This window comes from Ambystoma mexicanum, chromosome 5p (genome assembly GCF_040938575.1).
Source record: "Ambystoma mexicanum isolate Mex_15411 chromosome 5p, UKY_AmexF1_1, whole genome shotgun sequence".
Lineage (NCBI taxonomy): Eukaryota > Metazoa > Chordata > Amphibia > Caudata > Ambystomatidae > Ambystoma > Ambystoma mexicanum.
The window spans coordinates 311,393,166-311,408,516 of NC_090930.1; the positions used below are offsets into that span (position 1 = coordinate 311,393,166).

The 15,351-nt window shown below is 49.0% G+C and overlaps 1 protein-coding gene across 4 annotated transcripts in view; it reads right to left on the reverse strand.

Moving 5' to 3' along the window:
* MAMLD1 (mastermind like domain containing 1) overlaps positions 1-14,721 on the reverse strand; it is a 372,158-nt gene extending 357,437 nt beyond the window's left edge. For 2 of the 4 annotated variants that reach the window (XM_069612754.1, XM_069612753.1), the window contains exon 1: positions 14,425-14,721. In XM_069612754.1, coding sequence (XP_069468855.1) covers positions 14,425-14,478 — 54 coding nt within the window. In that variant the 5' untranslated portion in view covers positions 14,479-14,721. The remainder of the gene's footprint in view (positions 1-14,424) is intronic. The other 2 variants (XM_069612756.1, XM_069612755.1) reach the window with 1 other exon arrangement.
* Between the last annotated feature and the right edge of the window lie 630 nt (positions 14,722-15,351).

Consider the following 15,351-nt stretch of genomic DNA (forward strand, 5'->3'; position numbering starts at 1 on the left):
TTTTGCATTTATACAAACTACCAGTGTGCAAAACGTGCACTTACCACTAGAAGCTGGCTAGTGATACTTGACTCTTGGCGAGTAAGAAACGGTGTGCTGTGTGTATGTATAGAATTTCAGGAGCAAGTGACATTTTCATGGCTGGCTAGTAGCATGCAAATTGAATTGTTGCCCCCCTGCAAACTACATTGTATGTATGTATGGCTAGCAACACAGTCCCACTTAATCCAGGCGTTCAGAGTTAGCCCACGGGAGTTTAGCTGTAGCCATCTGCTGCCAAATAAAAGCCTGTGAAAGGCTACGTTTGTGGCAGAGAGATTATCTTTGTTTGTTTGGGCATTTATATAGCGCTACAAACCCTCAGGTACCTGAGCGCTGCTTATTTCCCCCCTTGGTGTGTGGTGCTCATTTATCGACCTCGAAAGATGAAAGGCTGAGTTTGGCCCTGCCGGGATTCGAACCTGCGTCAGCAGGCTCTACACGGATGTCAATGCACCTGACCAGAACCGCGCTGCTGATCCAATCCCTCCAGAGGTGCCCTGCTGCCGGTAGACCTGATCCGACCCAATGACCAGAGCTGACGGTCCGATTTAATTATAAAGGACTGTAAGTATTAACAGGAAGAACAGTGACCCATAGTATATCTGCATTGTATTATCCCAATCTCAACCCATCCCATCTTTAAATTCAGAACCCTAGTATTGTTAGAATCCTTCTTGCGCTGATTTTTCTCATCTGTGTTACAAAACCATAACTCCTTAGTGATTTTGAGTAACTAAAGTAAGTCCCAGAACAAAATCAAGTATCCACCACGTGAAGGGTTGCGCTGGCCACGTAGCTGTGAAAATTCATGTGTGGCCTCTTCTTTTTCATAGTCATTAATATAGTGTAATAAAACTTATCTGTCATTTTTAAAACCGAATTCCTGTTCCATTTTCGTGCCTATTTTGCAAAAACGCCTCTCGCTAAAACCTCTATCACTTCCTCAATTTTAACGATAGAAACAAAATTTCAACTCTCACTGATACCTAAGACCCGTAGCTACAACCACAACTAGAAACGCATCGCGGAACAGTGTATTTGACCCGTTGTTTTCCAATATTGCATAGTAAAAGTTTGCTGCGAATTTCCAGTTCTCAAAAGTTTACATGTGTCTTTTCCCCATTTGAAAGTGCTTCTTCCATACCATCCTGATCTAAAGTGTGTACTGTAGTTTATAATATAGCTCATGTGTGTTAGGACCTGTTTAGTGTTGCTTTCCTTAGCATTTTTCTCCATTTAAGCATTTTTGCACCCTTTTTTATTATTTTACAAACGATTGTCACCTGTCCGTTTAAAAGTGTCACTTTCCAAAAACGTTTTTCTCTCTTGTTTGGGGAGGGAAGATTGCATTTAAGCTCTAGATATTGTCTTTCATTCCTGGATACCTGCTGATTACTTAAATCTGTGTAGGATCGCACACCTGTAGTTAGAAAAAAAACTTTGCAGGGGGAATATTAACCTAAACGCTATCTGTTCACAAACCAAAACTGTTCTTTTTCCTGGGTTTTCTATTCTGCATCATTATAAGTGAATTCAATTGCTTTGCTTATTTTCTGAATTGCATTGTCGCTGTTAGGTGATTGCTGTCCCATATATATATATTAAACTTATTTGTGATTTGAATATTAAATAAATAAATATTTATCTTTACAAACTAGCCTGATTCCTGGTTCAGTGTGACCTGAGAAGGGTGTGATATCAGTGGTATATCATTCAGAATACTGAACTCACAGACACAAATAAATAAGGGTTTCATTGCGCACTACATGCTAGGCGAGATCTGGGTGTGTGCCTGATTGAAATCCTTTACAACTCGCTGTGCTAACTGACCGGCATGTAAGAGCAGGAACAGGATTCCCACTCTATAAAGTGCACTACCCCGGGGCGCTGAGGAAGAGATTGGTGAGAAAACACAGACTAAAGAAAGAGTGGGTTTTAAAATAGCGACAAAAAAGAAAATGATTTTCAATGGCGCAAAGAGAATGAGGAATTTTATCCCAAAGTACTCTAGCCAATCATAATCATTCATTTAAATGGTGTTTGAAGTTGTCCAAACTGCCAAGTCATTAAGTGAGCAGCAGGGCCGGCTTTACAGGCAGCAGCGCCCTGGGTAAATTGGCGACCCCCTCTCCCCGCGCACCCCTGGTCAACAGGGGGTTGGGTGGGGTGGTGGGATCAGGAGCGCCGCATTTGTTTTGTCCCTCCCTGCTCCGGCGCTTCGTAGGGGGTTAATCACTGGAATAGAACGCTCATGTGTCCTCGCTCCCGCGTCGGAGCAGGTAGGTAATCATCATGTGAATAGGATGCTATCAGCACCCTATTGTTATTAAATGCACCCGCCATCACGGGGCGCATTTAATAACATAAGGGAACCTGCCGTGCTTTCTCCCTGTACGCCAGCTTGTGGGAGCCCTTAAAAGAATCCCCCGAGCAGGCACGGCAGGGGGTAATGGCGCCCTAGGGGAGCATGGCTCCCCGGGCGGTCGCCCGGCCCGCCCTGCCCTAAGGCCGGCTCTGGTGAGCAGCATGCTTAAATGCAGTCTTTGAAATGATCTTCAGTTCCAGAAGCATCCTTTTGGACACACCGATGGACAAAGCGGAAAATCTCAACTTTGTTTCTGCGTCAGGTCGCAAAAATGCTGCTGGATTCTTTTTGAATGCCAAATTCGCAATCTATCAAAAACTTCCATAAGAAACATTGCAATGCAAAGGGAATTACTGAAAACTATTGCAATGTCATTATGCATCTTCCATCACACATGGGTGATTGGTGGGCCCCAATGGGCCCAAGGCAGGCAAGGACTTTTGTGGTTATAGATTCCCCTCCTCTACCCCCCAGGAGCAAGGACAATTCAGAAAATGGCCCAGTGAGATTAGGCTATTGGGGGTCAGAGTGGAAAGGAATGGCACTTTCTACATAATGAGATTACATGTTTAATGTGGAGTGATCTTGTTTTTGAGGAAAGTAGCCAGTGTCCACAGTTTACTCAGATCGTGTAAATAACATCACACCAGGTAAATAATGTGTGTCATGCTGGGATTGTCAAGCGGTCCTGTGGCCAGGAAAGCTTTTAAACTTCTACAAAGCCGGTCACATTCTAGTGACCATGGTATGGCAGGTACCATGGCAGTGAGGTTATTACCCACGGAAATAATGTTGTCTGCCCGGATCAACCCTGAGGTTCGAACCAGGCTTAGGTTGTCCTCATCTCAAAAGGCTCCAAGAAACATCCTCTCCAGCGCTGCATAGCCCACGCATTGGCCCCATATGAAGCATTCCCAGAGTAGCTTCGAGAAGAACACTGCACTGGACCTACATGTACTGACCACCTTGCTCCAAAGGTAGCATCATATCACCCAACACTGCCGCTATGCCCAGTACCAACTGTCTATATGACAGACTCGCAAGAGGCATTGCCAGTTCTCCCACTGCTGCGCTTAATTGGTTACACGCCCTCCCTCTGCTCCCTGCCCATCTCTAGACACCTTGGTTTGGGGTCCACTCGAATGGACGCATGACGAATACACTGACATGTTATTCTAACATCACAGAAAGGATATGAGGAGACGATTCTCCTGTGTGATCGGGCACTGTAAAAAATAAAAAAAGAAAGCAGCTTCTTCTTAAAAAGTGAACTGTTCCACAAAAAAAGTGCACGGAAGGGATTTTCTTTGCACGTGCACGCGTGTAAAATACATAATGCCACCGCGAATGCTGCACCCCGCTTTCTGCAATGTACCTCAGTGTCGCAAATGTACCAAGAACGGGTGGCAACTGGTCTGCCACCTTTTATGCATTACGGCAAAGAGTTCTTATTTGCTTTGCAAATTGGGTCTGTAATCGCTTACAGACCTAAAAGACTTGCCTCCAATTATTGTTCTAAATAAAGATTGTACAGTGTACCATCGCCCTACAAGACGCACATCCATGGTTCCACGTGCTCATGGTAACACGCACAATCAATGCTATTAACTTTGTCCGGTGCCACACAACTGCCCCCACTTTCGCACCCATTGAGTCACAGCGAAGGAGCAACCCAGCTGCTGTGGTGGTCGCCCCGGTTCTCCCTGAGCAACAGGCGGGTTTCCTGATTCAGCCTAAAACCCAAGTGACGTTCCAATTGCAACCCACACATATCCGTGTCACTCCCCGCGTCAGTGGCAGGAAAACATTCGAAGTGGCCGTTGCTAATGCTTTCCTAACATGGAATTTCCTGGCTTTTCTTCCCCTCGCCCAGCCCTCCGCCCTCTTTCCATCCAGCGGAGTGTGTTCCAAGGCATGTTTTTTTCCTAGCACGATGCAGCGAGGACAATGGGCTCTGTGTAGCCAGCACGTAAACAGAAACACCGTTTTGAGAGGCTGGACAGCACAGATTATTGAAAAGCTTGCAGCAGATTCGCGATCGAAGCGGTTGCTTCTCAGGCCACGGAGGGTTGCGTCTTTCTTCCAATGACGCCATCTGATGTTACGCGCCGCGTGTGTGCATATCACTCCCGCCTGCCTGTGCTTCTTCGTGGGAGGGGGGGGGGCGTTTCTACTGACACATTGTTAGGCGATATAGAAGTCCCTCCCTCTGTGATAAGCAGAACTCTCCTGCGCCACCCTCTGGCACAGGATCTATGGTATTGGCCCCACCCAACCACTGTGAGGTGCACCCTTCTGCCCCACAAAACATACCAACATGTAACTAAACACCTACCCCACTGACTGCAAAGTCACTGCAGCTCTTCAGGGCCGCCACTAGTTCCTATTACTGTATGGTAAACACTAATAGATGTTCTCCAAAAAACTAATACGTGAAAAAACAAAATGCGTGGCACTGAACTGACAAATCCACACACCCACAGCCAGACGAATGCGCTAAGAAGCTGCCATAATGGCAGAAGATGCGCTATGTCAGTTCACTTTACATAACGTTTCACTAGCTGTACTTGGTGAAGTGTTTTCAGTGTCTGTAATGATCTACGTACTAGCATACGCACACTGCCCAGTGGAACTGGCCTGTGCCATGCCCTAATGACCTCAAAGAGACACAATGCCCCCCCCCCGTCACTGTAGGGGCACCTCACAGACAAACAATGCCCCCACTGGGCTTGACCTCTTCAACCATGCCCCAGGCACCTCAAAGACACCCAGGGTGCCCAATCCAGTAGGCACTCTGCTAGGCTTGCCATACAGAGAGTGGTATGGTGTGTATTGGGGGGGGGGGAGGTGGCTAGTTGAGACCAGATTACATAGACAAGAATGTCATGGGAGCAGGTAGTTGTAGCATGTTACTGGGACAAGCAACTTTACAGTGAGTTTGTATATTTATGTATTGCGCATTGCAAAGCGCACGCATTGAGGCCACACACGTGGGGAAAGAGCATTATATAAATAACCAAATACAATACAATATTGCATCTTTTCATGCTATACCTTATCCTCCCATACTTTACAGATGCTTGTACAAGTTTACATTGCAAATATTAACAAATTGAGACAAACGGGGGGGAATAGCAGTTTTCCAAGAATCAGACAATCTTGGCAATGTGCTGGTACCAAGATCAGAACCCAATGCGTGCTTTTTAAGGCCGGAAAATGGAAGAAATGCACCAAATCTGCTCTCTTTATACTGTAAAGAGTAGAAACAGTCTCATCCCAAGGAAACATCATACAGCATGAGAGCGACGGCTGACAGGAGCTGGAGTTTACAGGCTGCTAAGGCTCTCTGTGAGCCCCTTATTTGTTGCAGTCCAGAGTGAGAGCTGGGAAGATAGCACGGCAGTGCTGCCATGTGACCTTGAGAAAACCCTTCATATCCTGAGCTCCTTCCTTCTCCAAGAATACATTATCTGGCACTCGAAAACAGCATTCATTTGGATGCAAAAATACGGCAAGTCTGCATTGGATTTTTAAAATCTGTCACACTGCAAAACACTGCCTCCAAACCCCTCCAATTTGCCTCATCTGTTTTAACATTTTGTTCTGAGCCCCACCAATAATTCTGTGTATATGGTTCTCATGTCTCTTCCATTACATTTCCATGCCAGGGCTGAGACTGGAAATGACCTGAGAAAGCAACAAACAAGACCTCCCTGAATTCTAAGTTAACACCCTACGGTTTGTTTATTTTTCTTGCTTGAAGTTTAAAATAAATCACTCACCAAGGCAAAGCATGTATCTGAAGCCAGCTGTACCGGTCCCACAAGAGTCAATGTTTAGCTAAGTCAATGGCATTACGGAGCAAGTGGGGTGGGCTAGACCTGTTCCCAACCTATTGAGTACCTGGTTGTAGTCCTTATTTCTTTCAGGGCCTCAATCCACTCTATAGTTTGGCTTTGAGTGGGAAACTTGGCAATTCCGATATCTCAAATATCACCAATATCGCAAAGGCAATGCTGAAAAAATGCATTCAAGTCTAACATGGTTAGACTGACTAACCAAAGTAGCACTTTCCCTGGAGAACAAGTATCTTTAGACTCCCTCAAAAGGCAAACCAGTACAGTCCGGCGGCCCCTTTATAACAGACAGAGAACAAGACAGTGCATCCCCTATTTCCAGGAGAAGTAGTTCCCAGTGTGTACTTCCACCCACTAATGTTTTAAGAGAAACAGTGTTTTGTTGAGGAAATGAAGTTTGATTGACTGGAAGCAGTAGGCAGGAGAGCGACCCCGCATGTAATCAGGATGGCAGACATGTGCATCATTTGTGTCGCTCTCAGCTTCTGCAGGGACCGCCAGGCCTCCGGATTGAGGTTCCTCTCTCTTCAGACCTCCAAGTGAGAGGTACTCTCAGTGTTGTTTGGTTTGGATACGCGAATGCAAGGAAATTCACCGATAAACAAAGGCCCCCAGCACAAATGCTCTGATTTTGGGAAAGTAAATACTCCTTTTAACTTTGTTTTCAAATTTTATAAAAATGCTTTGACACACGCAGCCACTGCAACATATTATATCAAGGCGAATTACAGCCACGTCTCACATTCTTATGAACCATTGCACCAGCGGCCCTTTCACACGTACATTTGAAGGTTTTTTTTTCTCTTTTGGATCATATTACAGAGGTCCATTTCACAGACAACCTCTGGCTTATAAAGTAACAGTATCAGAGGGCCTTTAAGGGGGGGGCACCCCACCCCAGACATGAACACCTACTCACTGTTTCCAGGCACCACATGATTAAGAACGTTCCATAGGCCGTAAAAGACTCAGCCCTATCGAGTAGTCTTCCTCGCTGCTCTGGAATCCCCAGAAAATCCCTGAGGACCCCTTAGCTGTGGAGTGCTATCCCTGGGCTTCCTTCCTCCAGCTTGCCTCTATACTGAACAAGACTTTAGGATATGCGCTCAGCATATACCACTTCCAGCACTGCAGCGCTCCTAGTGGCCACAGACAATCACAACAGGCAGGGGGAAAGCTTCCAGTTGTAAGCTACTGGCCGGCCATAGAAAGTCACTTGCACCTCAATACTATAAATACTATACAGTGCACCATGCCTTACTCGCCAAGAGTCAACTATCACTAGTCAAGGGCTAGTGATGAGTGCAGATGCTGCATCTTGCTGGAGGCATGACCTTACACCGACATCCTATATTCATACCACAGCATGCCTCACGTGCATGCCTCCTTCATGTAAAGACGGTGTGCACCATACTAAAAGTGTTGCCTCTTAACGCCTTTTTTACAATTGTGACTTGTTCTCCCATTCGCGCCACGTCCAATATTAACATCTGACCTAGCTAAGTGTTATAATGATGTCTTGTGGCCAACACTTTTATTTATTTTTACATTTGTATAGCGCACAGGCAGCCCTCGGACATCGTGGCGCCGTTACTTGTGAGAAGCTTAGTTACAAGGAAGTAGTTGCGAGGTAACAGACTATTTGTGGTATACATAGCAGTTACATGTCATACAATCCTTTAATGAGTGCTTCAACGGTTGCAAAAAGGGGTGCGCGCATGCCTGCCGTTTGCTGTGCCTCACGGATTGTTCGCCTCATCTGGTCATCTCTGACCAGTGCCAATGTGTGCATAAGAGTACCTCGTCATAGCTGCCGCGTGATCCGGTCGGATGTACGCAGACGTGAGCTGGTCCTGAGTTTTTAATTTGCACGATGGGCTTTGAATGCAGAATCTAGAGTGGACGTTCAAGTTATCATGAGTTTTATTATCATTAATCTGGTATTTATTGAGCGCGGACCTAGCTTCCAGAAGCAACAGGGTGTTTTACAGAGGTGACCATGGGGTCACCTGGCTGCTATGCACCCTTTGCGCAAAACTTTCATCTAAACTGCCCTTATCACATTAGGAACACACAATTAGGATTATACGTTAGTTTTATAAGGGTTACACATTGATTCTGAGGAATTCTCATGTGGCATTCATTTCACACTATACCAAAAAAGCATGCCTACATGCAAGAGATCGCTGGACTCACTCTGTAATTCCTAGTTCCCTAAAATAGAATGTGAGCCTGGCTGCCTTTACTTCTCCTTGATAATACTACCAAGGTGTGCTATATTGCGCGTACTACTGCAGTTATTCGTTCTGTGGACTTTTGGCCACTACCCCACCGAGGCCCGGCTGAAGATGTATGGGCGTCCATTTCAACATGATATTTGGGCGGGGGGCCCTTGATTAGAGCGGAGAGCAGAGAGCAGTCTGAGGCGCCAATGGGGGTGGGGGGCATACATAATGGAGATAAAGATATGGTTAATAGCCGGGAATTTTCACTAGGTGGTGAGCCAGCAGGGAGCTGAAGCACGGAATGCCTGCTGAATAGCTATGAATCCTTCTTTGCAAGCAAGTGGCTCACATGGAGGAACCAGAGTTGAAAGACAACGAGGAGATAACACTTCTGTTTTCCCCAATTCAAGTGACGGAAAGACAGGCACCATCAAACGCAGCTTGTAAGGCCAGTGCTGCAAAGCACACACTGTAAAGCCCCAGAACGTAAGGAATATATTGCTGTGATATTAGACTGCTGACTGGCAATATGGGGCAGCTGCTGGGGGCTCACCTGAGGCTCGAAGCCCCTTTCATTTGAAAAAGTTGAAAGGCCCTGATCCCATCCCATATGGGGCTGCACTGCACACTTATTTCTGCAGCAGGTGCACTTACAAAGCAAGCTATTTCAACGTCAGGCATATTCTGACTTGGTGCAAGTGTAACCCAGCCATCCCAAAGCGCACATCAAATCGAGGAGGCTTGTGTGGGCTGCCACAAACTAAAAAGAAATGTGAAGGCCGGCTGGCCCTGTGGACTCCGGTATGGCAGGGCCCCGCCAAGCACCCGAAACCCACATCGCAGGTGTGAGGGAGGGGGTGAATCAGAGCTATGCCACTTTCAGTTTGTTATTGAGCTCTGCGGGCCTGTGGCAACAATTTGCATTTTGACATGTAAACGACTTGCCTGCACGAAGGTACAATACAAAGGGCAGGCCGCACAGAGCGGGAGGGGGGCTCCGTCACGAGCAAAGGGCCAAGCAACCCAAGGCAACCACTTCCCTCACACTTCTTAACATGCAAATCCTGCAGCTCGCGCAGGAAAAGATGTTTCCTTGGGGGTTGAAAACTGATTAGCAGGCCTCGGTGCCAGCAAACAGCTGGCCTGTGCAGCGGGTTCAAGGCCATGTCAGTGCCCCTCCTTGGAAAGCACCATATGTTCAAGCCCTAACACCCGCCGCTGTGTGTTAGAATCGTGTTGTGGGAGGGCTAGCATGGAGCAGGGACCCTTATACACACACGTGTGAGTGCCCACTGCAGCCTGAGCATTAAACCTTTTGTGTAGAGAAAAATGTTAACGTTGCTAGTGGACAATAAGACAAATTCATGGATACATGTTGCAGCACTAATCATATGCATGTCCCACCCTGTTTCTTTGTTTGATGAAACACGTAAAGCAACACTGTTTCTCATATAATGACCGTATACCGAATGTGTCAAAGATCACACGATGTGGCAGTGAGAGAAGGAGTGGATTAGAACCCTGGTCTTTTGACCCCAAAGTCACAATCTTAGCCAATGGGCATTGTGTATTACACGTGTGTATATACACGCACACACACACGCCTCTTGTCCCCCTAGCCCCCACCCGCCCCCCTTGGGAGGCACAGTTTGATAACATATAAGCCCAGTGATTCGCTGACGTTTTATTTCACGTTTCCCAACAGAGCAAATTCGATGTTGAGTTTACTGTCTAAGAGCAATAAACCAATAAATCCCTTCAAAACCAAACAATTATTTGATTTGACGTAGACTGTTGAAAACACGTCACGAACAGAACAGACGTGCGTCATTGTGCTGGAAAGTGCGCCGAATGCGTCCTCTTACAATTTTAGTGGAAGCGTGGCCACCCAATTGGAAACTGCGCCATTGTGTGGTGAATAAAAAAGCACCTGCGCCTTACATGGCAGTAACTGTCCCTCACACAGTGGGTTCCTTGCTTGCATGTATCTGTATAGTACGGCGCCCCTGTGCGCTTTGTGTCCTCCTCGGCGTCATGGAAGCCCAGGCATGTACAGTCCAGGCCTGCTCGCCGTGCATTCACCGGGAGCAGCCGAGTTTAAAAACACGCTAGCCTACTGTAAATATTGTCTTGGAGTTGGTAATTGTAACCCTCACTTTCTCTCGGGGTGGTAATTTGAGCTCACAGTGCAGCACACAATAACAGTTGTTCAGGCTCTCCTCCCCCAACCCCTCCTCGGTCCCGCCCTACCCCCCTCCCTCCGCTCCCCTGAGCCGGCCCCCGCCAGCAGTGTGTTGCAATGAGCAGAAAACACGAAATCAACACTAGCCTGCCAACCGGAAAGGGGATGAGAGGAGAGCGGTGTGTGTGTGTGTGTGTGTGTGTGTGTGAGCGTGCATCCTTCAGAGCCGAGCCTTGCTGCAGAATAGGCCGGGCGCCCCCCCTGACACACACCTCGAGACGTGTGCAGACAGAATGGAGCCACCGCACACCGGCGCCACATGTGCAGAGAGACCTCGCAAACGGAGTCCAGCACATCCAGGGGAGCGTGCAGACACACTAGAAGACCACCGCCACACAGGGCATGTGCAGACACACTGCTCCTAGAGCCCGTGACCTCGCCACAGGACATCTGCCGACAAAGTGAAAGCCCACCACGACACAGGACCTGCAGCGGACACGCTGTACTGGGAGCCCACCAGACCACAGGATAAACACACATGCTGCAGCTATACACAGAAAGAAACCCTCCTTAAAGCCACATTGAAGCTGGGCACGGAGGCAGGCAGGCACACGGGACACCAAAGCACACAATAGGACATGGGGACAGGGACTGCCAAAGACACAGGTGGCCCCATGCCACAGCTCACGGCATGCCCAGTTGCACCGGACCCCGGGGGACGTGTGTACGTACAGGAGATGCCGGAGACGCATAGCTGCCCCACCACACAGCCATGTGCATAACGGATTGGCAGGGAGCAGCGGCTTAAGTGAACTCCCCCTAGTACCTGCCTCGGGGAGTTGCGGGATGCTTTTGGGGATCACTGTCCCACTGGTGGGAGCCCCCACCATGGGAACACGCTTGTGTTTGTTATGTAAGCGTGTATATAGGATCTGGCTCGCAAACTGACTTGTGACGGGCGTTGAAAGGGAGCGACCCATGTTTTAATCCCGTTGATCTTTAAACAGCAGCCAAACCATTTTATAGTGGAATAAAAAAAATCCAAAACATTCTGCAGCGACGGGAGGGGACTTCTTTTCAAAATGCACGCCCCCCCGTCGTGCCTCCTACCACAGATGATCACAAAACTGTCAATTAGAAAATAGTATAGACGTTGGAGAGCGGACACATCTCACAGCCCCAACTCAAGGCAGCGGGGTTTCTGGGAGCTGGCAAGAGTGATGGGTACGGTCCCCGGTGTAGGTTTGTGAGAGTTTTCGACAGGAATAGAGAGGGTGGGGGTGCGGGCAGTTGTAGAAGGAAGGTATGCGGGTGATGGGGCAGGCGTGCGCGCGGGGGGCGCACCGGCAATTCACAATCGAAGTCATCCGTGACACCTAACAAAGCCGGGCTTGTGCCAACCCTCTACCTGGCACCCTTGAGGGATAGGGGCGGGTAGAGCAGGCGACGAACTAAACTGCACCTTCCCATCCCAAGGCACCAAGCGCCGCCTGGCAAAGGCACCCAATAACACATCGTGCGGCTCCAGACAAACAAAACAAGCCAAACACACGTCAACAGCTAATAAAACCCGTGTGTTTACTAATTGGGGAACATTCAAAGCTTCTGCGACTAGAATGGGTGCTCCGAAGCAACCATGCAGTCTAGGGGAGCTTCCTAACCCCACTGTTAATCAGAGGCAGAGGGCGGGAAAGCACTAGAAAAAGAAAGATGAGCAAGCGATCAGTCTGCACGGCACGATGCCCGAGCAAGCGGGGCATTTTCCGTGCACGCACCCACCCACGGGCTGCCGGAGCCAGCCCGAGACCTTCCCACTCCCTCGCAAATAACTCTGGCTCCGATACAGACACAAACAACTGAAGCTCTGTGCAGCCGAGCAACGACCTGGTGCCGGCACCACTCCCCGCTTACAGTGCAGCTGGCAGCCGCACACACAAGAAGAGTGCAACAGGGCAGGACACAATCCATGCACACTCGGGGGCGGGATATAAGCCCGCACGGCACTATCTCGCTCCCGCGAAACGCGTTCACGCCACACACTGCCCAGGCAGCAAACTCGCAAGCACATCACACATTCGCACAGATCACAATCAGACACTGCATGCGGAACACGGGCACGCTTCGCCGTGTTCGCGATCACACAAGAATCAAAGGACACTAAATAAAGACATGCACAAGCAACATGGCAGGTACAACACATCGGCAGCATTGCCCGTGAAACATACAGCACACACGTTGCACGAGAAAATGCATCGTTAAATAAATGCACAATCACACAGAACCCCAAGCACACCCAGAACATGGCAAATGTAGACACAAATGACACATCCATGCACAGCTAAGCAACGTATTCCCCCGCACACACACTTCACCGTTACACAAAAGCACGTGAAATTCATCAAATCACACGGAATTAATGAAACAAAAGCACAAAACATGAAAACAGCGCACATTTATTTACGCGCTCATACACGAGATCAATTGTCGACTTAACAAGTGTGAAATCGCACGCAACGTTAAACACGAGAAAACACACATGCACTCAAGGCAAACAAGTACAAAGTCACACGCACGAAACATCGAAGAAACGCACAATCACACCACAACAGTCTCCTCGTACAGCCACAGCCACCCTCCCACGGGCGGGTGCGGGCTCTCGGGGCAGGGCTGCACCTCTCTCTCGCACACACACACACACACATCCTTTTGTTCGCCGCTCCCTTCTCCGCAGCGTGCGTCCAAACACAAGCCATGCTTCACTGGGGCAAGATCGAGGGGCTGCGAAGCCATGCTCCGGCCCAGAGCAGGCCCCATAGGCGAGGGGGCTTACTCCGCACCTTGCCTGATCCCAGCTAAAGCCCGGAACCCCGGGGATTGGGGCAGAGGCGAGCCTCCCTGCTAGCCGTGTGTACACAGGGATGCAGCGACCGCCTCCAGAGCCCCGTTTAGTGGCAGTTTTCCATTTAATCTTGGCCTCGCAGCATCCGGCGCCCTTGAAAACTGATTAAGATACGCCTCTCGGGGTGCACAGAACGACCCCCATTCTCCTAGGCAGTAGATGCGGGGCAAGCAACGCCACCCCGCTGAACGGAAGGTCTCCACTCCCTTCAAAGGCGGCTGCAGAAACCCACCACTTTAAACTCGATGTACGCAGGCAGTCCCACGACCCGAAACAGCGCAGCCTTGCCACAGGCAGCTCGCGCGGTCTCACGCCATTTCCACACTCCCCCAGCCCCCCAATTCCCTGCCCTGAGACTTTTAAACTCGCTTGGCATTTTCCAGGCACTTAACAGTTGGCACAGATGCCCGAGCAGTCGGTACGGCCACCTCGCGCAAGAGCACGGCACGGGCAGTTCTCTCACGGGCACCGCTCGCTGCGCCCCGTTCCATTTTAAATCGGCTATTGTTTTATGACACTTGTCCTGTGCGAAGGCTTCAGCGCCCCGGCCACAAGCAGCAGCGGCGCCGGAGCGTCGGCCATGCAAACCCATCTCCCGCATGACTACGCCTGCACAGCCCAAGCACATCTACACCGCCAGCCGCCGCTGCTGGGGTTGCAACTCGGGCGCACGCTAACCGCTGACGAACGGGGCTTTCGGGAGAAGCAGTTCTCGGCAAGTGGTTATTTTATTAGCAAATCGGGGGGACGCAGACACACAGGCATTTGTTCAACTGTCCGCGAACTTCGGTACAATCCGGGCTTAAATGCGCACAATCGGCCGTCAGTCCGAGGAATTCGTAAAGGCTACTCACCGAAATATGCGCCTCCATGCGTGGTGCTTCTACCCGCTGGGAAACCAGCAGCATCTTGGACTGGGTGGCAACCCGCGTTTACATCCACTTTAGCGTCTTCACAAAACCCAGAAAAATAAATAACGCGCGCCGATGTGTGTGTTTGTGTGTTTTTTCCTCTATTATTTTTTTTTGTTTTTTTGTTAGGTTCCAGACAAGTTCATCCTGGCATTGCAGTTCGCTAATGATTCACTGTCTGTCTCAATCTGCTCGCTACATTTCCATCAGCCCACTGCTTCTCCGGCTGGGAGGAGGAGCCTCGCGGCTTTAATTTAGTGATAGGACACTTACAGCCGCCTTGTCACCCGGAGAGGAGGGACAGTCAGGAGCTAATCCGACCTTAAAGGGGAAACGCGCTTCTAGTTACAAGAAAATTACACTCAGCCGATTCGAGGAATTACTGTCTGCTGACGTGAATGTGTATTCAGAACAAGTTCTAGTGCAGAACAAGCATGCAGGAAGCCCCCCCCCCCCGCACTCTCCCTCCCCTCCCCAAGCCAGACTTGGACACACCCCACGAGTTACAATGCACCTTAGGAAATAGAAATAGGCATGTTTATGCTTTCACTCGCACCAGAGACCTTTAAGACTCAATCGCTTAACGGTAGCCTCACTGGACTTTATGGAGTCTCGCCCCTGGGAATCATTATTCTGTCAAAAAATGAACTTTGGGGTGAACACCCTAAGCCCCAAATTAAGAGCATGGTGGTAGCAGTAAAACAAGTGGTATTTCAAACATTTTAAATACCACATTTAAAAAAATCCCACCGAACTGTGAATGGGGGGTGCTGGGATTTTTGCTGCATGGAGTCCACGGTAAATACTATATGGGGTAAATGGCTGATATCTGACTTTTCTTTGTCCCGCATGCAGTACATATCAGCCTTT